The 25940-nt window shown below is 44.1% G+C and overlaps 2 protein-coding genes and 1 long non-coding RNA gene across 4 annotated transcripts; all 3 read right to left on the bottom strand.

The window, feature by feature from the left end:
* Nucleotides 1–673: 673 nt before the first annotated feature.
* LOC114843550 (uncharacterized protein C1orf232) lies at nucleotides 674–4556 on the bottom strand. Its single transcript, XM_029130207.3, has 4 exons — nucleotides 3921–4556; nucleotides 3253–3330; nucleotides 2836–2942; nucleotides 674–2745 (listed from the first exon to the last, which is right to left on the bottom strand). Exons 1-4 carry the CDS (start codon nucleotides 3999–4001, stop codon nucleotides 2379–2381), a joined length of 633 nt encoding a protein of 210 aa, XP_028986040.1. The 5' UTR covers nucleotides 4002–4556; the 3' UTR covers nucleotides 674–2378.
* A 295-nt stretch (nucleotides 4557–4851) lies between these two features.
* LOC114843290 (uncharacterized) lies at nucleotides 4852–7694 on the bottom strand. Its single transcript, XR_003783563.3, has 3 exons — nucleotides 7429–7694; nucleotides 5596–5696; nucleotides 4852–5385 (listed from the first exon to the last, which is right to left on the bottom strand). It is a non-coding gene; the product is annotated as an uncharacterized LOC114843290 (long non-coding RNA).
* A 9515-nt stretch (nucleotides 7695–17209) lies between these two features.
* dhdds (dehydrodolichyl diphosphate synthase) lies at nucleotides 17210–25686 on the bottom strand. 2 transcript variants are annotated; one of them, XM_029129838.3, is made up of 14 exons: nucleotides 25606–25686; nucleotides 25193–25270; nucleotides 24399–24515; nucleotides 24183–24325; nucleotides 23523–23639; nucleotides 23309–23410; nucleotides 23079–23193; nucleotides 22723–22830; nucleotides 20015–21968; nucleotides 18794–18811; nucleotides 18650–18679; nucleotides 18258–18305; nucleotides 18022–18078; nucleotides 17210–17829 (listed from the first exon to the last, which is right to left on the bottom strand). In XM_029129838.3, exons 2-9 carry the CDS (start codon nucleotides 25253–25255, stop codon nucleotides 21732–21734), a joined length of 1002 nt encoding a protein of 333 aa, XP_028985671.1. In that variant the 5' UTR covers nucleotides 25256–25270; nucleotides 25606–25686; the 3' UTR covers nucleotides 17210–17829; nucleotides 18022–18078; nucleotides 18258–18305; nucleotides 18650–18679; nucleotides 18794–18811; nucleotides 20015–21731. The 2 variants fall into 2 exon arrangements, with proteins under 2 accessions (XP_028985671.1, XP_028985670.1); XM_029129837.2 differs by having other exon boundaries at nucleotides 25594–25685.
* Nucleotides 25687–25940: the final 254 nt, after the last annotated feature.

Here is a 25940-nt window from a genome sequence, read left to right as displayed (position 1 = left end):
TAGCATTACTTTGAGTGGATAATTGCTATCCATCATTGCAAAAGACAATCACAGACCTAAATAGGTTTAAGCAGTTATCTCCTGCTGCCGTCTCTGTCCAGACGATCCCACAGAGAGAAGGGAAAACACTTGTGGTCTGTGCGCAGCAATTAACATGATCACACGCGTCTTTGTGGGCTGCTTTTGTCTGAGGTAATTACAGCGTGCGGCACCGAGCCCAAGACGAGGTGTGAGGCGGTTTAGTCATGAGCAGGACAAAAGGCTGAATGACGTGATTGTGTAGGAGGCTGGACGTCGGGGGGGGGGGGGGGGGGGGGGGGGGGGCGCACCTGTGGAAGGAGGTCCCGCCGTGGATTTTCTGCTGTAACGGAGGCGTTGCTTTCATCCAAAGACCCTCATGACGCGCGGCGAAGCCTCCTGGAGATTAAAGCGCAGCGTTCACAGTCAGTCACGAAGCCCGGAGATCCGGAGATGAGACCTTATGAGGGAGAAAAGCACCTGTGGAGGAGGATTCAGTATGAGAACGTGCCACGGAGTCAGAACCGCTTGACACAGAACAACATGGAGGCGAAGGTTTTTATTGTCTTAACCTAAAATCAAACATTAACTTAAAAAAAGGAGAAGTGTAGAAATAGAAAACTATAATTCAGTTCTTTTAGTTTACATCCTGTTTTTAATAGTAGAGGAAAATATTTTAATTAGTTTTAATTGGATTCCATTTTTAATGTTAAACCAAACAAAGCTCATTTGTCTCTTTGTCCATCCACCTCCTCCAACCATCACTGGGTCTATGAACCCGGTTCCACAAGTCACTGCTTCCTGGAACCACAAAACTACAACATGGACCTTGGAGCTGCTCACCAGCAGTTCATCAGTTCCCAAAATATCCCTACGGGAAAAGCTCCGTGACACAGAAACTGGGTGAACATGTCAGAAAAGCTGAACAAGGATCTGGTCTGAGCCAAACTGAGGTTGACAGCTGTGGAATCTGGAAAGAAAGAGCTGAGATTCACTGACAACTTGAAACAACATCGGAAGCACATGGAAATAATGGCTGCTCAGGCTAAAATATAGAACAGGCTTCACGTGAGCTGCCTGTTAGAAGGCGGCATGGGAAGTTTAAATGGGAACGCCAACGGGCGGAAAATGGGTGTCAATCAGGGGAAAACGGAAATCAGGGGGAAATTTATAAGAAGGAGGTTTTGGTTTTATTGGTTGGAAATATGACCTAAGGTCTTATCCTGCTACTAAATATGTGAGGAGGGAGGCGACCAGTGAAACCAGTAGGTAAGGTAGAAGTCAAAGGGAGCCCCCTGCTGGTTCTTCACTGTCGGTTCATGTGGTGGAAGTAATAACAAAATCAAGCACAGAGAAACCAAACTCTATGACACAAGCGTGAACCCCACGTGTCTGGGATCCTCTCTGTGTCACTCTGGAGCATGTCGATGCTGACGTTCGTCTGTACACACGCTCATTCATTTAGTGCGTTAGTCTTTATTGCATGACACCAGAAATCAAACCAGCAGAATAAAACCTACAGCAACAATTAAAGCCAAATAAAGCACATGTAAAAGGTCTAGAACGAATGCAAGCTGACAATAGGGTGTTATTGTTTCATTCCAGAGGTATAAGGTCAAAGGTCAATGCACCTGACATCATCTCACCACACACACACGTTCACATTTTACACAAACCTATGCAGCACGATTTCCCCCCCTGAAGGAATGAGACCAATGTATTGAGTGAATGGTGACAGAACGTCGTGCGCTGTTAAACCTCCCTAAGTGTTAAGGAGGATAATCCTCAACACACGCACATATCGCCCTCTCTAATCTCCTAATCCAGTTTCTCCTGCGCAGCAGATTAGGTGGAGCTGCTCAGGTGGCATTTCCACTGTCAGCAAACTCGATCCTCGCGTTTAACAAGCACTTGGGGTAAGTCGATATACACACACAACAGATACGACCGGCCGCTAGTGAATAAAAGGCCTCTCGCAGCCGCTGGACAGAGACCTGGACAGGACTCGGCCCTCACGTCTGAGGGAAGTTAGCTCTATTCAAGTCTGCTCAGTGGTTTGGTTCACTGAGCCTCTGAATGTCCTCTCCTTTATCATCTAACCCATCGCTGCTCTCTGGGGCGTTTTCTATTTATGTCCTGAATATTTGGGAATGTAGGGGTTTAGAAATCTTAAACTTCTCCAGTTGTGTTTGTAAAATGCCTTTTTTAGGTGATGCTGCTTTGGTGCCGGAGCTCTGGCTGCAGCAAAAATGTAGCTGCAGGACGTTCTGTTGAAAATAAACTTGCTTCACACTCCCCCCTCTCTCCCCCGACCCCCGGCGGACACGTGGTTGGTTTCCTCCGCGTCCCCTCATCGGCAGCTAATTGGTCTTCATCACGCCCTTGCTCTTCAGATCCGCCAGCTTGCTGGTCACAAAGTTCCACTTGTCCTCGCCGCCTCCGCCCAGCGACACGTACTTGGAGAAGCTGTTGCTGCTCCTTCCGCCGCCTCCTTCCGCCTGCTCCCCCTCCGTGACCTGACCGTCACAGGCCGGTTCCCCCGCGGCCTCGGTCCCTCGCGGCTCTCCCTGCGCCGCCGCCGCCGCCGCCGCCTCGGCTTCAGCCTCGGCCCCGGCCGAGGCGGCCGCTTCCGCCTGCTTCTTGGCCGCCCAGTTGGTCGCGAAGCTGTCCCAGAATCCCGAGCGCCTGGCGGGTCGCGGAGGCTCCTCCGGCTTCACGGCGAGAGGACTGAGAATGAGAGGGAGGAGCACGAAGTGGGTCACAGCTCCTCTGATTCACACATACGTGACACACGAATGACGCGCGATCTCCACCCACTGGTCAGCGACTGGTGGACTCTCCGTCTCCTCTAGAAGCTGATGTTCATCGTCTTTGTTGAAGAGAGACGATAGGCGGTTCCAGCTTTTAGCACCGGCTCCTTGCATCTGCACACACACACACACACACACACACGCACGCACGCACGCACGCACACACGCACGCACACACACACACACACACACACACACGCACACACACACACACACGCAAGCACGCACGCACACACGCGCGCGCGCGCACACAAAGGTCAAAGGTCAAAGCAGGGACACAATAGGTGTTTTTGAGCCTCTCTGATACCTTTACAAGTGATTTTACCACCACGTATTATGATATTCCTCGTTACCATGGTAACAAGCTCTGAGGTTCACCTAATCATGCTTTGGGAGGTAGAAAGCCAAGCCTTAGTGAACATACTTTTTTGGCCAGTTGGGTCACGGAGCTGCTCGCCTCCTCCTCGTGCACCGGACACACTTCATTCTCCACATCTACGACCTGCAGCAGTGAACACAGGCAGCAAAGCCTTCAGTCTACTGTATGTACAGCACACAGTCAAACGATTGCAGATTGGTGGGCAGTCGCCATCTAGTGCACAGAATGGGTTTTAAGGACATTCACAACCAGCGGTGGTTTTAGGGGGAGGTTGTAGGTAATTCTATTTTTTTTGAGAAGTCAAACAGCAGCACTGACGAACACTACAGCTACAGGGAAACGGTCTCGTACAGAAGCGCCGAGTGCTGAGCAAACCCAGAAGCCCTGAGGAACGTCATCGTCTGTGCAGGATCCAGTTTCTCTGCTTCGTCTGCGTCGCTGCTGCCAAGCTCGGAGCGCTAACGCTAGCGCTATTAGACCATAAGACACAGATCAACTCCAATATGCACGTTTGAGCTTAATGCAGGAACTTTGTCAAAATACTGGAGAGGAGGAGGCTGTTTAGGTCAAAGGTCGGCCTTGGGCGCCCTTTGATCCGGAACAAAGCCGCTCAACAAGAGCATCTGAGCCGGTGATGAATAAAGGATGATCGGCTGCACAAAACCTGATTCATGATTTTTCTAAAGAGAAGACTCAAGGTCTGAGTTCTGTACCTCGTCAGCGATTTCCTCCTCATACTCTGGGTTAATGGTCTTCAGCACCTTGCTCTTGTAAACCTTCCACACAGGATTCATGGCTGCAGGAACGGACCCGTGAAGCGCTCTCGGTGCCGCTGTGCTCCACCCGGCGCCGGGCCTCCAGCTTCTCACGGCTCGTCTCACTTGGGCCGACTCCCACCGGCTTCCATGCGTCAGCGTCGCTGGAGTTCAGCGCCGAGGCCCCGGCTGCATCCTAGCGTCCGTGCTGCTCAGGGTGCGTCTGCCTGGCTGACGGCTGCTTCCGTCGGCGCGGAGCCTCTGAACAGGTGAAGCCTCGGCGCTCGCGCACACACAGACGTGCGGCGTCACGGTTCTGCCTCTGTTACCTGGAAACAGGTGTGGATTTCCTCATTCATATTTCAAAGGGTTTCTTTCCAGAGCCAGAGGTCCATTGTCAGCCAGCGCTGGCTCCTGTGTCGCTGATGCACACGCACACTTCTGACATCTTCGGGCTCATAGATAAAGTCCTGATCAGTTTTAATTAGCATACGTCACACAAATCAGCAGTGGTCTTGTTTAACTTCACATACACATCCATGTTTGTACATAGAAACACAACTGTCTTCCATCTTCCTCTGATCCTCGTGCATCTGCCACAGTTACCTGGTCACCTCCTCAGCATCCCTCCCTCCGCTCCCATTGGCTGCTGCAGCTCATCGGCCAGACTCCAATCGGACCTTGTGTACATGTGTGTTCTGTGGCTGGTAGCTGGGCAACCTGAGAGCGTAGATAGGCAGAGAAGTATAAAGCTTTGATGACTGATTGGGTTTCAGCCGGCACCAACAGCAGAACTGAAGATAATGAAGGCTTATGGGACTCAAACATCTGCAGCAGCTGTATTAACATCTGCAGCAGGAATCATATACCACAGGTTCTTACATTCATGTCAAGCTGATGATGATAATCCTGACTGATATTTAATCCTTCCCCCAAAGCACCGTTCTCCCTGGTTGAGCTCAAGCAGATTGAAGAGATCACCATGAATTATGAATCCTCCTATGGACCGGTAGCCGTCGGTTATTTGACGAGTGTCCAGTTTGGTTGTGACTGGAACTGCTCACGTTTCAGGATGGAGAAGACACACCCTGACACGGAGCTAATGGAGCCGTCAGTGATGGGTGGATTCAGTGTTGACAGGATTTATGCGCTGAATAAACACATAACAGCATCACTTCTCTGGAGCTCACATTTGTTTAGTACAACTTTATTTTTTATTTCATCATTTTGTCTTCTTCCCTAAACTCAAATCTTTCCAATATTAGTGGGTGTTTAATTACTAGCTGACAGTTACTAAGTTACTGACGGGACTTGTTCCAGACCGATGGACTGACTGTGGGAGCTTCAGACGTCCACTAGGAGGCGCTAGTCCTTCACGGAGCTGGACCTGGTTCTTCATGGAAGACTGCACCAATATATATGACTGCGTTGGAAAAAGGCTGGAATCAGATGAAGCAATATAAAGCACATAGAAAATACATAGAACTTCCAACAGCCACTTTCACTGCCAGCATCCGTCATGGTCTTGGTCCTTAGAGAGGAAGCAACAACTAAGAAGACATTTATAATAGTGATGTTCTGATGCAGACTATGGCACCAACAATACAATTACAATACAATACAAGTTTTCTACCTGTATATTGGAGGCATCACATGCATACAGTGCCTTCCTGACGATAACATGTGGAATGTTAGTGCTTGGTTTTGCCACCAGAGGGCGACAGTGAAACAGTCCTGCTGGAAAAAAGGAGAACACAATGTACAAATCCATCACTCCCTCATGTTTTCCACATGTGTGCACAAATGCCGCCGCATCACAACTCAGCGGGGGTGGATGTTACTGGTTGTAGAATCATTATAATGTATATAATAAATAACAATAGCTTTCATCCAAATCGACTGGAATCGATAGAGTCGAGTTGGAGAATGGAGAATTATTAGAGTTCATCGAGGTTGTGGTACAGTAAAGTAGCAGGTACTTGAACAGGACCTCAGTAAACGTTGCAGATCTGGAGTCTGAGACGACTGCAGAAGACGGTGACACATCTGTGCTTGTCCTTCTCCTCAGCTACTGCCTCACCAGCGTTCACATAACAGGTCTATTTAGGAGCTGGGTGTTGTACAGGAGGTGGTGAGCCTCCTGTAGGGACCGGGACTGGACAATGAAGTGTGTGTGTGTGTGTGTGTGTGTGTGTGTGTGTGTGTGTGTGTGTGTGTGTGTGTGTGTGTGTGTGTGTGTGAGGGGCTGTACGTTTGTGTATTTGTGGGCGTCTTTCAGTATTTAAGGTGTGTGTGTGTGTGTGTGTGTGTGTGTGTGTGTGTGTGTGTGTGTGTGTGTGTGTGTGTGTGTGTACTAGCATTAAAGTGAGAACTAAAAATTGTCTTTTCCTACCAACGTGAGGACATTTTGACAAAGTGAGGACACTTTGGACGGTCCTCACTTCCTTAATGGCCTGTTTGAGGGTTAAGATGTGATTTTAGGGTTGAGGTTAGACATGGGTTTTGGTTCGGATTAGAGCAAAGGTCGACGTCTGCCTTTGGTTGTGAAGGTAAGGGTTGGGAGCTAGGGAAGACGTTATAATTATGTCTATGGAGGTCCATTGGTGTGTGTAGGTCAAGGCAGATGTGACACATTGTGTTTGAAGCTGATCGATGTGATGCAGGAACGTTTCACTGTGCAGGTCAGTGGGTCAGACTGTGGAACAGCTGTTTGACCAGCGCTGCATCAACAGTTGCTGCTTGTCCCAAACGACATTTACGTTTGAGACAAAGGTCCTGATCCAGGAATCGGGCTGTTGCTGAGACCTTGCCTCAGGCCGTGCGCGTTTGTTTGTGTACTGATGTCTGCACACATTGAAGGAAGGCAGTGACATAACGCTGCATAAACACCTCGGCTTGCACGCACTCCTCTGTGTCAGCGCTGCAGCTTCCTCTCATGGCAGCGCTTATGTAACGTCCAATAAAACGCCCGCTCACAGCTTTTACCATCTTAAACAGGCTCACGTTAGTGACTTGGCCTCAGATTTGGAGTTTCACGTAACTCTCTCCAGGTTATTCCCAACTTGGCAACGAACGTGAAACTAATAGTAAATCTGAAGAAAGCAGGGATGATTCCTGTCATTAACAGCGTGAAGCCTTTGTTTTCTTTTCTTTCTCGTGATCCCACCATCAAAGGTTCCGGGGTTCCTCTTATCTGCACCCACGAGAATGGAGAATGGACCCACGGCTCTGCTGCTTCATGTAGTGTTTACATGCACACAGTCCTGCAGCGCTGCCTGACCTCCGCTGTTGTCTTTCAACCCGCTCACACGGTCACACACGCAGGTTACACTCAGAACAGGCTCAGATCTCTGCGTCCTCCTTTAGTCCAAACATCACCTAAATGTGTGACAGCGTGATGGACTGGATGACCCTCAATAATAACAGCTTATCATCTACTGAAAGAACAATCTATAAGAATCCAAACCGTAGCAGTGGTGCGTCCTGAGGCACGGCTCGTGTCACGGCTCCTGTGACTCCTGAGGCCTGAGGCTGATGGAAACATCGCTCCTGTTCACCCTGTTTGCTGCAGCTCCACCTCCAGAGCAGCAGTGCAGACGTCTAAGTGCACCAGGCACCAATAAGACGGACTCATAAGTAAAAAGGCATTTACTTCAACACAACTTGCTGAAAACACATGTGCTCTGTATGAAGTGAGCCTTTGTTCTCAGTGCAAACACACTGTAACGCACTGCATCTGAGTGACAGGCTTCGTAACATGACGCGTGCTGGGATATTTTGGGGGCTCTGACTCACACTCATGTATCTACTGTAACGACACACTCGAGGCGTGTGTCACAATCCCACCTTCACATCCCCACGCCGCTGTTCATGTTGTCGCTGCTCCTCTCTTCACTTGTGTAAGGATTTTTTTTTTTTCAGGATGTGACCTGTTCAAACCGGCTGCTCAGGCGGGTTCTGGCTGCACGGCCGGAGGCGGTTCCCCAACAGGGGCCTCTCGCTGCGCTCAGCAGAGGCGTCAAGTTCAAATACACAAGAAGGCGTCAAATGAACGACGGCACAAAATGCTTCAAGCAGGCACTCAGTTCCAAACCCAATGCTTTCAGATTCCAGAAGCGCACGTATGTTAATACACAGGTGAGTTGGAGCACTTTGAGCTTTTGCTGCAACCGTTTGTCCTGATCTGCAGCATCTGCAGCAACTGCGTCCTCTCACCCACCGTTTAGCTTTGGCCTTTAGGCTTTATGTAACTGACAGCCGTGTCCACCAATGGGGAGCCACCGTGGCCAAGCTGTAAACAGAGACCTCTCTGCAGCGGTCATAAATCCCAGCTGCTGAGCGTCCTGGTGGCTCCGGCCGCATGCAGTTGCTCAGTCGATGCGTCGTCCGCGTCCTCTGGACCGCTCACATGTCTGTGTGCACCTGCTCTGAGCAGTCGCTCCAAAATTAACCTGACGAGCATCAGCCAAGAGGAGCTGCCAGGCAGAGATCGGATGGAGCGGAGCAGCGGGACCGGGAGCCGACACGAGGGGATTAGAGAGCAACAGCCATCACTCAGCTCTGAGCTCTCATTGCTGCAGCGCTGGGTGATTTATAGATCAGAAAATAGGAAACACAGAGCGTAGACAGAGAGATATCACATGATGCTGGTTTCATCTGGGCTCCACTGCTGAGACATATTATAATAGTATAATAGGGCTTAGGCTTTGTTTGTACATGTGCTGAACTTCAGCCTCTCCTGCAGTGGTTTTAATTAGTTTGCTCCCCGTTAGTTCATCCCCTGAGGAGCATGAGTGATAAGTTTGACATTGGAGTAACTCATGCCAGCTTGAGAAAAAGCACAGTGAAACTTATGTAAACCTGTTTACAGCAGAAGGGTTGTCGCCATGATCAGAAAATGGGCAGTGGAGGCGTTCACAGTAAAGACTCTGCAGGTGAATGTGAACCTGTTAACGAGGCACAAATACATTAAAAGTCCTGATAGATTCCTCTAATGCTAATAGTTAGACCTCTCTGCAGCTGAGTCGTCTCATGACAGAAACAACCTGCCCGTGTCCGGCTCCGGCTCCCAGCGTTTCAGTGGACAGGAAATGAGCAGATCAGCGTCTCTGCTCCTCTAAAACAGCAGCCGAGCCAGAAAATGTGCCGTCCAAACCAACGCCGGGGGTTCAGACAACATTCCCACCGTCTGAACCGGCGCCGCGATGGCGCCCGTCCTGCTCGTGTGCTGCTACAGTAGAACAACAGGACGAGTGCAGGCGCAGCTGCAGCTGTGGAGCCCGTGGAACTGTGGCCGAAGCCGTTGGTGGCGCGATCGAGCTCGTCACCTTCCTGGTCACGCTGCTCGTGGTGGATGTGACAGAGCCTCCGTCCAGGACACGCGTCCACATCCGCATCGGGCTCCGCCAGAGGTGCCCAGATGTGGCCTGCTGTGCGAGGCGTGTTTGGGCACCGCGCAGATTCTTCATCGCGTGTCGATTTATTGTAATTGTTCCCAGGTGTGAAGTGCATGTGTGTGAACCCGGTGACTGTAAAATTGAAGGTGACGTGAGAATGAGCTTTACACCTGCAGCGTGGAGTTCCGCCCCATTCCTGATCATTATCTTTCAAAAGTGCTTCCTTGCCTTGAGGCCGTTTTATTCACCAGCCTTCACTTTATTTTAGCTTCTAGACCATTTAACCATTAAACCTTGAAACGCTTTTGCTTAAAAGGGTTCAATATTAAAACTAAATCCAGACAATGGAGCCGCTGCCCTGATCCTAACAGTGATCCTCCCATCCACATTCCCCACCAATGACCTTATCCCCATCCCTTTGTCTCTGCGGCTCCAGAGCAGGGCATGTTGGTGACGCGTCGCTGTTTAACCAATGGGCTGCCTTCGTTAAGGCCGCGTCCTGGCCCGACCACCGCCGAGCTGCCAGAAAGAGATTTCTGCCCAGTGATGTGCGAGAGTGGAGGACGGGGAGGAGCCCTCGTCGGGGGCACGTGGCGCCCAACGAGGCCTCGGCGCGTCACAGGGCATCACATCAGCCTGTGAGCAGGCATGCGCCCTGCGCCCGGGAGGGAGGACGTGCAGAAAGACAGACCGTGAGCCTCGAACCTGAAAACCACAGCAGGCGACGGGTCGCGTCGGCCGCGTTTCAGTGCGAGGCGTTCATTTTTGCATAGATTTCCAGCCGTGGCGCCGCTTCAGTGTGAGACTGGTCTCGCGTGTGCAGGCGGCACGCGAGCGGCGGAAAACAAAGGCGTTACCTCACTCCACACACACACACACATGCCGTGAGAGCAGACTGACCACTTCCTGTTGCGTGCAGGAGATGCCGCCGATCAGCCGTCGGAGGAAACACCGAAGCGCTGCAGCATCTGGTGCCAACCTGGGCTCCGCTCTCATTGATTTCATTAACACAAGTCAACAGGCTTTTCACTCGTTGGATCGTATTCACAGCTTTATTAAAAATCATTACAAAATTAGGTTTTACATTCATCAACAAAAAAAGAGACAGACCTGTGCACACGCATGCAATGTTCAGTGAAGGTGAATGTTTGCATCAACTTGTAGGAGATGGAGAAGGGAAGAAGTCACACATGACCAGACTTCATTAGTTAAAAGTGTGACATCACAGAAAACATCAAGTACAAAGACAGTGTGAGTAGTTAAGGTCCTTTTGCATCTATTGTAGTATTTAAAATGTGCAAATATTCACTGAGAAGATCACAAGTAGAGACTTGATCTGTTTGGAGGCTCAGCAGAGGCCTGGGTTTGTTTCTCTGGCTCTTTCACACTAACCCAGAAGCCTTTTCTAGTTCTAGAACCCCAGCTGAGCCGTCCCCACAAACCAAAGGTCGCAGTGACAGGAAGTAGAGAAAACACCTCTGCGCGCCGTGGGTGGGGAGTCCAGGAATTCGCTGTGTGAGTGTGACCATGACTGGGGCGAGAACTGCGATGCCGCGTTCACTGCCGCCGCCTTCTCGCTCCGTCGCCTTCACCTCCCACCGGCCCAGCGGTCTGTTCAGTGCACGGGCTGAGCCTTGTCCGTCATCTGCTTGGCGCTGTAGTAGCTCAGGCCCAGGCCTACGATGGCCAGCATCATGGCTATCTGGTTGACGGCGCGGTCGTGCGGCTGCGTCTGCACCTCACCAGCAACTTGCCTCTGCAAAGGCGAAAACCAGAGGGCAAAGGTCAGAGGTCAGCCCACCGTGGGCCTGAAGAGGCGTAGCATCAAACGACTACGTCAGTCTCGCGCTGATTGAATATTCAGAAGGGGGAGGGAAGTTAGCGAAAGGGGAACAAAATGTTCCGCTCACGTCGGCCTGTGAGTCTACGGCTCCTCCTCGCTCTGCGTGGCCCCTGAGGAGCCTGAGGCAGCGCTACAGGAAGGGCAGCATTTCAAAAGGGTCGCAACGCAAAGTACGCCTCCTACTTAACGGGCCCAAAACCAACAGGTCAGATGAAACCAGGCCTCGGTGGAAGCTGCATTTACATAATGCTAATGACACCAAGATGTTTTCGGAGCGTTTCCTTGATCTGATCTTTTTCAGAAACTTCTCTTAACAATACGAGTGGCACTATTCCACCGGTGGGCGCCTGGGATGACACTGCTGTATTACAGCAGATAAAAGCTCTTATGTAACAGCAGCTTTTTTAGGTACGTGAGCATGAAACTGCAAAGCTGTACGAGTCGATCGGCCTTTGTTTTCAGATGCAGACCATTGCCAGACATGGACGATCCCCACTGATGAGGGGATTACGACGACGGTGGTGGGGCAACAAAAGAAACTGTAAAGAATATCAGGTATTAGTGTCACCACTAATTAGATTGGTGAACGCGGTCTATGGGTCAGAATTGGGCCCCTCGTCTGAAATCTGCTCAAATTAGTTCAGTCTTAACGCCTTTATGAGCAATGCTGAGAGACGACAAAAAGAAAATGAAAAGCGATTTATAAAACAAAATTATAGTAAATAAAAGTATATTTTCCAGGTAATTTAAACTTCAGAAATACAGACAATGTTAATCAGTTATTCCAACATAAACCAGAGAAGCTTTGTACCTGAAGAAGGCGGAAGTATCCAGGTGTCAGACGTCCCAGTCTGATGATCATCTTTGCTGATGTGGTGCAGGAACCTACAAAATCAAAACAAAGACCAAATAAATTTAGTAACGAGAAACTAAAACGGATGTGATTAAGAGAAACACATCTCCATAGCCTAAAAACACCAGAAACATCAGAGTACACCTATTATTACTACGACAAGTGTCAATGTTACTCGTCAGATACTTTCACAATCAAGCTTTCAAGCTGTCCCATAAGGAAGTTTCCAAATAAACCAAATCCATCTGATCCGTGCGTAAGGAAGAAATATTTGAAGTCATGACACAAAACTTCAGCGCACAGATCGAACACGATAAGTGGTTTTCTTCAGTGTGAGCCACTTGGTGCAGTTCCTGTCGGTCCCACAGCTTCTGCTTGGATTAGCCCCGAAGCCCCTACTGTTATTAAATCATCATGTTTGGACCGGACCATGTCAAACACAACAAAGCTTCTATTCATGCTGCGTCATGAAGTGGTGCAGCAAGAAAATGAGGATTCATTCATTCACCGACCAACGTTAAAAATGACCAAGCGCTGATGTTTGGGCATCAGCTGTTGGACCTGCACAGACTTACACCAAGAGGTGGCCGTGCATCACAGCACCCAAAGCTTCACGTCGCTGAAGATCAAGGTCAGGGACGTGGCTATGAGCTGGGTTCAGAGCTTTGAGTGGCGACGAGGAGGATGGCTACAGTCCAACAAGACACAACTGAGACGCATGAATGTTCCAACCTGGTCGGAGAACGAAGCAATCCGGGCTCTAAAGGCTGCTCCTCGTGGAGGTTTACGGATGGGCTGCGTCGCCTGCGAACTCCTGGCCCAACTGGCCAGCTCGACTTTCTGCTTCCGACCACGCCGAATATTTTGACTGATGCCCAACAGTGAAGGACCTAAAGTACCACGGGAGCCTGTGCTGGGTGCTCCGCCTGTTGGTACAGCCCAGCTCTCGCCCAACCAGATCTGTGGGCTTAACGCAGAACACACCCACACGGTGTCGGAGCGCATTACTCTCACTGGGTCGCGTTTCCAAACACACCCCTCCCAAAAGCAGAACACCCCTTACTGAAGTGTCAGATATGATTTGGTCGTTTCAGTTAACAGAGTAAATGGGAATAAAGGAAACCAAACGATGACTCCGATCAGCTGGGCGCGTCATGTGTAGGGTTACATAACTAACAAACTGGGGCAGAAACACGATGCTCGACAGACCCCAGGTCTGTCCATCAGGAACGATATGCTTGTTTTATTTTTTTCGGCTCCACTGGGATTCAGTCGCTACAGCGGCCGTTTGTTATATAATAAACTTTCCATTTGACTGAACTAATAGTTCTGTGTCTGACACGGTCACTGTTTACATCGTACAATTTGATTATTTAAGGCGTTATGAAATCCACACTGAGAATGAATGTAACCAACTAACGAGTTATCACATTCTAATTTTATTGTCAGTAATCATAAAACATGCCCCAACAGGCAAAGTCTATAATTATGGGGATTAATGAAAGGTGAGGTAGCCTCTATGCGAGGCTACGGCAGATAGAGTCAGGGTCTAACAGGAACTTTCTACTGTACGATCGCTAAAGCACCTCCTCATAAAATGAGTGACAACGATGGTGGGTGATCCAGTCCAGTAAGTCACATACCTGCAAACTGTCATGTTGTTGGCAACCACCATCAAAGCACTGCCAAGAAAATGTGCACATGACACAGCAAAAAATACGCCTGCTACGCCTGCCATTTAAATGCTTGACCTTCAATCTGACCTGCTGTGAAAGTCCCATCAAACCAGCCGGGGGTTCAGTTTTTTACATATAAAAACTAACATAAACAGCTGAAGTTCTTCTGGCTCACAGTCAGAGCTGAGAAGGCACGAGGCTTCATTAAAAGATGGGATTGTTTTACTTGTTCTGTTTCTGAATCGCAACTACTATGAATGCTCCACATAATCTAAATATATCAAGTCACATAGAAAACACGGCTGGTCGTTCCAACATGACAACAATCTGAATTAATTTACTATTTATTCATCACCACAGTCATGCGTGATCTTGACTTATTTACTGGAAGCATTGTGTAGTTCTGCCAAGTAGCCAATCAGTGCTTGCTTCTTGACCTCTTGGTCCCGCCCTCTCATGTCACTTTTTCCTGCTTACAGCCTATTGTCTCAGCTCCTGTGACTGAGGGGGGCAGCTAACAGCTGAGGTCCGAGGACCTGCAGTCAGGATTGTTCACCTATCTTGATAAATCCACAATTGCAAATCCACCTTCATACTGAAGTTATTTTTACAATTAGTATTTTACAGTTTATAGTCCATGAAATTTTGGCACTGAAAGTGTATCCTTAATTTGTGCAGTGAATATGTGACATGTCTTAATTCTCTTCAGTTGGCATCAAATTGAAAAAAGGTTCATCTGCTTTAAATGCAAATGTTTAAATCTTTAAATTCAATCTTTAAGTCTGCTTTTAAATGCACCAGAGTACACAATGTACAGAAGGTTAACCATGTGTGCAGGGACCCAAGGCCCCAACTGTTGGAACAACTGTAGGAAACTGATGGCTTTAAATAAAGCATTTTAAGGTGAGTTGAGGTCTCACATTTCCACAGTCTGTGATGCAAAACCAAGAATAAATCGTGGAACATTCAACCGATTTGCCGTCTTGCAATTGTTGTTAAGAATGTCATACAAATGCAGTTTACCAGACAATTAACTCAATATTAGTGGTTTGCGGGAGAAGAAACATGACATTAAATCTTTCTCGTAACTTCTCTTGAGTAATAAAATAATACATTCCGGTGATATTTCTATTTTTTACCCAATAAAAAATAAAAGTAAAAAAATAAAGTTAATTAAAATACTATAGCTATTTGTTTCAGACAGACTTTTTACTTGCAGCTAAAACACAGCTTCGTCCATTTTAAACGTCATTGCTTAAAATGTCAATCAATTTCCTGATTCCTTATTTAGTTATATTGATCCAGAAACAGCTCCACGTTTTCTGTGAGGTTGTTTTGTAAAGCCCGATGACGTCAGACGTTGCAGAAGTGAAAAAGAAAAAAAACACAGTTATGGAACTTTTTTGAAGTGAAAAAGCGACTAACAAGCCAAGTCACCTTTGACCGCGGATACAATGCGACGCTTGCGTCTTTAAATCGGGCCGAGCTGCTGTGAAACCAGCTGTTTGCTCGCGCGTGTCTCTACTTTTTCGCGGTCAAAGCCGAGGAGTGCGCGCTTACCCGCTGCTGCGCTGCGTGTCGGACGGGTCGAAGGACGGTCCGGCTGCGCTCGCGTGGATGGTACACGATGTTCTGGATGTAAAGTCTTTAAAGGAGGCCGGGACGCGTAACTATATGGACGAGGGGGTGGGGCGCATGTATGGCACATACAGTCGCGAACATGCCGCCCCGCACGTGTGGCGCGCCAACCCCCCGCTCGCGGGAGAAATGAGCTCTTCCACTTTTACGCTCACATGTTTCGTGTGTGCTGGAACATTTTGTCTCCTTTGCCTCCACACTTTGTCGTTTATGGTGAAACGAGAGCAGGACAGGCATCATATATGTACCATGTGTAGGCTGCTCTGCTGCGCGACCGAATAAGCGCCCGGAAAGCTTCGGTGCGCTTCTTGGATTCCCAAAGGAATTCCTAGTGGTCTAAATACATTGTACACACTCTATAAGGCGATTGGTTACAGGGTGGTGTTGATGTAGACCAATGCGTGGTCCACCGAGTTCCTGAGTGCAGCTCATATGCTCTATTCTTTTATATTTTTCTCAGCATATTAGTGTTTCCACATGTGGCTATAAGACACTGCTTATAAAACAAGATGACTCATCTTTAGAATTAAAAAGTGGAAAAAGCTGGAAAAGCTTCCCAGTGTGTACGACACTGGGGAGCAACCCAACATCCTTTATGTAGTTGATGAAGCTGGGATTAGTCATAATTGTCCTTATGGTGAAATGTTTGAGACCATAGCAGAGATCCAACTACTTTCATCTTGCTTAGCTCCAGACCTGTTGGCTGGAGACTTGTGACATTGTTTTGTTGATGTTCTGATTAATTATATCTTTAGAAAGGTATTTTTAAAATTCATTAATTGATTTGCACGAATAAAGCTCTTCTCGCATTTTAAAATAGCTCACTAGTGTCCTAACCCACTGTGACACTAGCTTATTAGCTTATTATCAACCTGGCAGTTTTGACTGCACCTGTTCCTAATAAAGTGGTCGGTGGGTGTCTGCCACAAGGATTTAGCTGTGACTGTGGGACCCTGTGTTTGGGTGTTACTGATGTTAAATCTTTGTGAAAGATCACTGGATACAAAAGGCACTAAACAAAAACTCCAGTTTCAAAACATAACGCGTCATTTTTGACCGAGATCTGAGGAGAGGGAGACCCCAGGCTGGAAAAAAGGTTGATCTCTTATCTGTTCATGGTTATGTGGTACTGCTCTCTAGTGGTGCTGCAGAGTATAGACACTGATGCTTTCACACTAGCTGTGCGTCTTTTTTAGAATATTGGTATTTTGTGCTACTTCGCTTCCTAGAGGTTGGTCCAACTTGGACGTCCAGACTTTCACTGTAGAGGGTTTGATCTGAAGCCATAGCAGTTTGTCAACCTGTTTGATTTATTGTTGCTTTAATTCATGACAAAATGCATCATAGTTTAAGAGTCATAAGCTAAAAGATAAGTGGATACAGAATAAGCAGTACAATACTTCAGTGTAGAGGCCAATCCATTAAAAACTTCTGTTACATACTGCATCTTCTCAAAACTATTTGAATGAACGAGTTACTTTGTATAAAAGGTGATAGAAACTTAACAATATAAATCTGGAAATTAGACCATTAAAGAAAAACACACTAAAACATCAGTAGATGCATCAGTAGTTTGAGACCAAAAAGTAGCTTTTAGCTACTGAGTATTTACTCAGTTATTAATTATTAGTAACACTAATTGCTATATAGGATGAAGTGATACAACTCAGATCTATCCACGTGTGTGCCCGCTCTCATTTCTAAAACTAGTATGTTTTTCATAGTATATATAAATATATATATACACACACATACATACATATACACACACATATATATATTTCTTTTAAATGAAGTTTTTGCTGCTGTTTTAATGTTCTCTCACACCAGTGACACAGACAGACAGTTTGAAAATTTTTATTCAAGAACATTTAGATCAACCACTTAAATGAGAAAAAAAGCTTCTTTTCCCCTAATAAAAACATAACTTAACTTTTAATCAAATGACCAGATTCACATCACACGTTCATTTTAGGATGGTTTTAACCCTTTAACAGTATTTTTCTGTGGCATTTTCACTGGCTAGTTATTATGTCTTGACAAACAGTGTTTCAAAACAACCATTTATATTTTTGTTAGCTTAACATTAAGATACAAGGAGATAAAAGGCAATTTTTAATTTTAACAATATACCTTAGCTGCCTTTATAATGTTTAAACTTAAATTCATAATCCAACCTTTTTGGAAAATATCTATTACTCAGCAGTTTACAATAAAAAACAGGATTAGACAAACTATAAATGCCACGGCTACAAGATATGGACGGTAATCGTTTAAAATGGATATGAATGTGAAAACAAAGTTGTTACATCAAGTGCAAGCCCAATACAAACCTATAAATGACATTTGTAATATAAAACTTGGTAAAAAATACTTATTTAAAACTGTACAATCACCAAGTACACAGAGTGAGCACATCAACCATTATTCATTTGGCTTCGGTGGCTTCAGCCTTTGGCTCCTGGGTGCAGAAAACAGAACAGTGATGTCACAAGCAACTCTAGTTATGGCATTAAGGGTAAATTTTCACGCTCATTTTCCTGCTCACCAATTCACAATTGTGACATCTGCATTAGTCATTTATTATTAAACATATGTATATTACTGTAATATTAAAAACAAAGCAACATGTCTGAGTTATAGTTGAACTAACCTCAGCCTTGGTGTTTCCATTCTCAGCTGGCTTGGCCTTCTTTGCTTTGGGTGGCTTCTACAAATTAACGTAACAATTGCTTACTAACCATGCAATAATATTACAAGTATAGAAATAATAAACACATAAAATACACATTTATGTTTGCCGGAACAAAACTAAATGATATCCCTTGTAGAGCACGAATGTAATAATCAGTCGCAGTCAGTTGTGCTGAGATCAAGAAGGTTTCGTACCTTTGCAGCAGCTTTCTTCTTGGTCTCTGCAGGTGTAGTCTTAGGCTTCTGCAAAACAAGAAAAAAATATTATGTAGGTATTAAAATATTAGGTATTAGTCTATATAAATAAGAAAAAAACAGCATAAAAAAAAACCAAAAACAAACAGCTACTAGCAGCGAGTATGTTAACACTTAATAATTAATTTTAATTGTAAGCAGAAAAGAGCGACTTCAACTACTTCCGCCTGTCAAAATAAAAGTAAAATATAGGTTGTGATAAAGCTTTCATTAAAAATTAAAGTTGGCGTAAAATCCAAAAATGCAGCATTAAAAACAAACAAACAAACAAACAAACAAAAAAACGTCCATATAATGGGCAAGAACGTATTGCTTACGGAAAGTAAACTTACCAGGGCAAGCCGTGGGGAAGTTCTTCTTTGCTATAAAAGGTTGACAGGAGAGAAGAAAACGGACTTTCCTTATTAATTAAATACAGTGTGCACATCTGTCAAAAACACTTGAATTAATTAATATATAAATTATTTGTCACAAACCCCAGCTGAAACAGGTTGCTGAAACAAAGAAAAAAAAAAAACAGGAAAAAAATTATTAGAACATGAAAATTAATAAAATATTGAAATCTGTTAAACATTTCTGATAAAAAAAATGCGTCTAGAAAAATCAACAGAAAAGACCCCATTTCCAAAAGCTTCACAAAGAACTTCCCGCGCATATTTGAATTCAAACTTGGACGGTGCTGTCACCATGACACCGCTTTGGCGCCTTGACAGCTTCCTTTGTTTTGTATCAGTGCGCGCGACAGACAGCTGTTGGCAAACGGATAAGATTACTAGTTTGCTAATCTGGACCTGCCACAAATACACTCAAACGCAAGCTGGCAGAGACTGCACACAAATCAAAATTACATTAGAGTTCATAATTTATTACGATTTGTTATTATTAAAAATTTATACTTTGTTTTAAAAATGTGAGACGCTAGTGCAAGGTCGTCTAACAAATAGATGCAAATTTTACCCCGCATAGTACAAAAATGTGTTAATTTAAAACCCTCAAGATAAATTCATTTGCATTCACTAATGCGCACTGGTGCTAATAAAATTCACCAAGCTTGACATTTAAATCGTTTAACCTGGATAACGAGCAATTAAATCCGTCCGAAAGCAACACGCATCAAAAAGATGAACTTGTTTTATTCAAAACACTGTTAAAAACCACCTCCCCTCCCCCCGCTCCTTCCTTATATTCGCAGGTTGTACTTAAACTTACTGATTGCGAGATAACCCCCTCGCCATCAGTTAATGTCACACATGACTTATGCAATAATGTTGATACGGTGGTTGCCCATTGACAGCGAGTAGCAAAAGTTTGCCGTCGCGCTCAGGATGTCAACATTTCCCGCAAACGACAGCGGCGGACAGAAAACACAAGACGCTGCCAGGAATTTTGAACAGCGCAATGTCAACGACTGCTTTGACACACGACGCAACACAACCACCATGCACGCTAACTATCTCTGCTAGGAGGCTACAAGATAATAATTCAACTTTAATCGCTAAAATATCCATGCTTATTTGTCGACGAACGGGAGGATGCCTAGACAGGTTTTCTCCGTCAGGCCGCCATTGCTGTGGCGTTTGTTAGGGATGATGACGTTCGTCTGATGCAGAAATATGAAACGCTGCCTACCCTCAACCTCGAGTTAACATGAGGCAAATGCAACGAGTCGAAACAAAATTAAATAAAAAAATCCTTACCTTCGATTTGGCCATGTTGCTACTGGCAACTGCACAAAAATTTCACAAAATTATTATCGTTAAAACTGACTTTTTTCCGAGAGATCACGGACGACAACCGAACAGTCGCTCTGTAAAATGGCGAATGTATAATGCAAACGAATGTTTTTGTAGTTTATAGACTGAAATATAAGAACGAAACTGGTTTGAACCAGTTTTGTGTTTCGACGCCTGCCATTGGCTGATGAGGTGTCACGTGGCATGAGGTACCACCCATTTATTAAAGAGGCAGGAGGCAGCCGATAAATACTGCGCAGTAACACACGGGGCGCTGTTTAAGAGCTTTATCGTCGATCCGACTTGTAGTGAAAGCACTTTATTTTACATAACACAAGGCCCGTGAAGGTTGGGAACCGTATTTCAACACGTTAATAAAATGGTCTTCATTAAAAATAAACCTTAATTGCAGAATCAGTAAAATTTGCATAAATTAACCAAATGCCAAGTGGCTCCGGGTCTTATTTCATGAGGCTGCATCTTTAGTTTACTCTATTTGGGTCAAACATTGTACTGTTGCAGATGGTTTGTTTTGGTCAAAAGCAACTAGCAACCTCATATGGATTCACTGTAAATTTACGACTAAATTTACAACAGCCTCCGTTAGATAAATGCAAACAATGTAGCACAGTAATAGTAATAGTAATAGTAAGGAAAATTCTTTGAGTTCATACTATACAGGGCTTAATTTAATGTTATGATTACTTACTAATATTAGTCCTGTAAATATATTGAGTAAATGTAATATTTCAGTTATATATTGTATATCAAAAACAAAAAAATAGGCCTTACATGTATTGTACTATGATGCCATAATATGCTTGGATTATTATTTTTCCTTATGCATCATGTTTTCATGTATCCATTAAGCTCATGTTTTGCATCTGCTGATGTTTGCATGTTTGTGTCTTTAAATTTACTGGAATAACCTTCCTCCAAATTGCACTGAAAAAGTAAAACTAGGCAATGCAATACTCAGGTAAGTGCCTCAAGTAGTCAAAATGATCATTTAAAAAAGATTTCCTCATCTAAAAGCTTGAACGTGCCATCGTAACATAGAAGCACACAAGATCAAAGAGCAAATAGCTAAAATGGTTATTTAGGTACTTAAGTGAATGCATGTGACTTTTATGACTTATGTTTAGACCTATTACACTGCAAATCATCTCAGGTAGCGGGTGAAGAAGCCCAATAGTTGGATGGTGGTATGTAGACACAAAGAGCTGACTTGTAAATGCTGTATAATATCTAACATACAGTAATCACTTTATTCCATTCAGGGAAACTGGTCAAAATCTAGTTATTTCAACAACATCACACTCAACAAAAGCCACTGTCCACGGGCCCCAAAATTCTCTCGGTCTGGGTGTTGGATCCATGGGTTTCTCTTGTAGAATACAACCTTTCAAACGATTGCATGCATTTTACAAACAGTTTACAAAATTATTTAACTACATCTTGACCAGGCGTTAGTATTAGACTTTTTAACCTACAATCATAAATATCACAAATCTACAGCCCCATAGGGGTAAAATTTCCCTCCCATCTTTTATAAATCAGTAACTAAATGAAACCATTCCCAGTTTCTCCCTCTTCCCTCTTCCATGGAAGCCCTTTAGAGAACAGGAGAGGTTTCATCCCCAAGTCAACATGGGGTTTGCTCTTCACAGTATATCTAGGTTTAGACTTCTTCGCTGGATAAGTCATTAAAGAATGAGTCTCTCTTGTGCTTCAGCACTCCTAAGAATTCCTGAATGCGTTCTTCCCGACAGGCTGTGTAGTGCAGCAGAGCCTCCTGTCTTTTCTGGGCGTCGACAGGTTTTCCATTCCCATGATGCTGCAGGTGTTCTGCTACACAGGCTCGATCCGCCTCTAACTGCTGTAAGGCCTGATGCTCTCGATGGAGGTCTCTGGCTTTCTGCATTTCAACACAGGCAAACCACCAGAAAATGATCTATGTAGAACTGGCTTCAAGACAGATGTTTGATGTTTTTATATGAATGTTTGTTTTATATGAATATAGAATTTACTAAAATGAAATTTCATTAATGTTGATGAAGACTTCTGTGAGCTGTTGTCATTAAATGTGTTTGTAAAAATATTTGTTTTCTGCTAGTATTCCATAATCTGCTCTTTTTGGCTCCTTCATTTACCAAATTACAACATTTTTATAATTGAGTTTTAAGTCGCTCAACCAAAGGATTCAGTAATTTTTACTAGCAACAGAAACAGCAGCAAAATAAATCAGACATATTAGATTGATTACCTCCTGTATTAGTAATGTTGTATATCAAAATCAACCCTAATCAGGGAGGTCAAATAAACTTGTTTGATTACCAGTATCTCAGATTTCTAGTGCATCATTTGTAACAAACAATGTAAATAGTCTAAATGGGAAAAGAAAAGGGCATAAGAGAAGAAACTATCATGTGATGTTTATGTTTAAATGTTGGCATAAGACAAAGCCAGGAAAACTGGACTGGTAACAACTACACTGAAAAAGCAACTTAGTCAGTGCTTTAGGAAGCTACAGGTTTACAGGAGTTGAATTAACACTTTAGGTTGTGGAGGAAAACAAATATACTAAAAAAAGGAAAACAAATAACTATACACTTCCTGTAAGCCCAGTGCATATTTTTATATTGGTGATAATCAACAAACTAAAGACTCACCTGAATGGATTTGTGATTTAACTGATACTGGACAATGGCTTCACACAGATTCCAGAAAGAGTACTCAGGCCAAAGGACTGACTGAAACACTATACATGAGTGAGATGTCTGCAGAATGCAAGAAGACAAAAGGAAGAGAAGAGAAAATCAATATCTCAGGGCAGATGTTATAAGTGTTTGAAAATATGATTAAATACACAACATCCTTTATTGTCTTATTGCAAATGTGACCTCTGTGTTGGTGAGTATTACTACTGGTAAAACCAGTGCTTTGATTTCTGTGTTTTTAGACTTTAAGATACTTCAGTTCTCATCTTCAGTTACTGCATTTTGAAAACAATCATTCTATTACTCACCTGCCAAAGAAGGAAGTCACTGAGGCGCACCTCTCCAGAGGTGCGAATGAGCAAATCGGGGTTGGGAGAGTTGTTGCTGTACAGGCACTCACTTAGCAGCGGCTCTGAAACATCGCTAAGAACCAGAGATACACACAAAAAGCTCATTTTTAGGTTTTGATTTCATACTATGTCACATTTTAAAAAAACTATAGACGGTTTAGCTCTATGTTGTCTGGGCTGTTGTTTACCTTGCTTTGATCAGGCCCTGCTCCACTCCCCAAGCCATTTCTCTGACTGCATTAGTGATTTCATATCTTGACGTGTAGGCAAAACACACATTCAAGAAACATCTGCAAATTAAGCATATGCATAATGATTTCATAATGTGCATTAATAAATCTGTATAGGCAAATGATGAAGTTGAATCACTGAAGATGCTGGAGCATCCATTTGTAAATATACCTGTTGTGAGCCCTGGTTGTGATCACAGCTTTAGCAATCAGCTGCTGAAGGTCAAGCGGCAGCATATTTAAGTCACCCAGCACCCGGATACACACACCGTGCTTCTCCAGATTTTCTCTACAGAGAAAGCCCAAGAAAAGGCACTTAGAAAAGCACACAAAACCAATCAGCATGAAAAAGAACAGGAAAGACAAGAAGAGCGCTTAAATTAAACATAGCTGTTGAAACATGTCTGTTGAATATCCCACAGATACGCACAATGATTTCTACACACAGGAATGTCTATGTTACTGTGTAACTTGTCAGCTACTAGGATATTTTACAGGTAGTTGGAAGAATACTGCTAATGACAGGTTCCTCTGTCATTCCTAGCCTCTAATCTAATGGTTAGCTTTTAAAACATGCCATGCTGTGGGACAAAAGTGATCCATTCAAAAAGGTGGTAAAGTCATTTTTGCAAAGTCAGAAACAGAAACATGCAGTTCTGGATAGATGTGGAATTACTTTAACTACACGGTAGTGAATGACCACTGCATTTGGTTCCTCTCGACTTTACTTAGGGAAGCTGGGATTCACATGATGTACAAACTGTGACTTGTTCCATGAGCAACAGCAAAGCAATGAAACATTTTAAACCAGAGTTCTCCATTTGAAGCTCACCGTTCCTCCAAGAGTCTCATGAATTTCTGCCTTGCCAGCTCTATCAGCCCATCCACCTCGTCTTTAGTGCGCTTAAAGTTCTCAATGCTGAAGGCGTAGACTGTCACCTCTTTGATGTTCAGGTGCTTGCACCACATTAGTGTCTGGCGAGGAAAGGACAAACGGTTATGCAAACACGAGCAACATCTTTCCTCCCAAGACAAGACAAAGACTCACCTCTGCCAGTTTGTCAAATCCCTGCGTGTGCCCTTTCTGGCGCTCCATGTTTTTCTTTCGTGCAAAGCGGCGATTACCGTCCATGATGAAGGCCACATGTTTAGGCATAGGTCCTGCCTGAGAAAGACAATAAAGCTCATAATGGTAAGACCCATAGGAGTGCACTTACATTAGAACAAGGTTAATACTGCAGTGGTACCAGCTGCCAACATCCTAAAATCAACAACTCAAAAACTGATCAAAATCATTTCTATATTTTTTTGTATAAAACAAATTTTCTGTGACAGAAAATGAAATTATATTTGCATATTGTGAATATAACAAGATACAATCCAAAGAAAAGATTCTTTATAATTTCTTAAAACAATTACTTTTATGCAAAGGTGTACATCACCTCAGCATGTGCATTCATATTTCAGAGAAATGTTTTTTATTAGTATCAGGACATTATCACTTTATCATCCACAGAGAAAGATCAGTTCTCTTTGCTTGCTTTATATGATAAGAACAACATCACCAGTTAGCCATTACTGTATAAAGTAATACAGCACTTACATATAAGAATCACTGATACTAATAATTTTATTTTACTCAGGCTGTGCAGTTAAAACCAAAAGATTATCATTAATATCTAGTATCTTTGTTACTTATTAATTAACACTGGAGATCATTTAGGCCTACCTAAGAATTGCAGTGAGATTTTTTTAACAGATTACTGAAAAAATGTTTTTTAGACCTATGCAGTAGAATGGTGCACAGCAGAAACCGGTACTAGTGTACAGAACGGGGCTTACCTTCAGGACGTTGGCTGAAATCTTTTCCAGCAGATTCAAATCACCTTCTCGTATCCACGACATGTTAGACTTTACGGGCTAAAAAAATGGGGTTAAAATTGTTTTAATAAGATATGCAATGCGCGTAAAAGACAGAAGCATTGACATAATCTGACGATTCTGTCATTCGAGATGATTTAATTCCACACGCAGCCAGTGATTGATTTCGCCGTTAACTGGCAGCTTGGCTCACGAGACGTGCAATGAACTTTACAGCTGTGAGGTCGGAAAAAGCAGAAATACCGACGAATATGCGCCAGAGATCACGTACTGTTGACGACAACTGCTTTGTTCATTCAAACTATTGAATCACATGCCTTATCACGCACGGAATTACAGTCATTTTATCACATTTCACAGACCTTCCAACTCACAGCTCTTACGATGACGACTTCTTCCGTGTTGGAGTCAAGTGACGTGATGACGACTTCCTGTTAGGAGGCAACAGATTTTCAAAATATGTGGATGAACAGCGCATTCAGGAGAGTTGTTGAGCGTTAACGATTTATTGATATGTAAAATAAACAACATACAATTATGTTACAATATTAAAAACGTTTTTTATTTCAATGTAGAAAGGGTACTAATAAAAACGACTATGCAGGATTCACATAATAAAATCTACTATTTTAATATTTACTACCTATTACTATTTTATTACCCCATAGACTATACAAATTCTTGTGTTCACTGCCTTAATTATACAGGC

Source organism: Betta splendens, chromosome 16 (assembly GCF_900634795.4).
Source record: "Betta splendens chromosome 16, fBetSpl5.4, whole genome shotgun sequence".
Taxonomy (NCBI): domain Eukaryota; kingdom Metazoa; phylum Chordata; class Actinopteri; order Anabantiformes; family Osphronemidae; genus Betta; species Betta splendens.
Note: the sequence above shows the minus strand (reverse complement) of the source record. Positions and strands in the feature narration are given on the sequence as shown.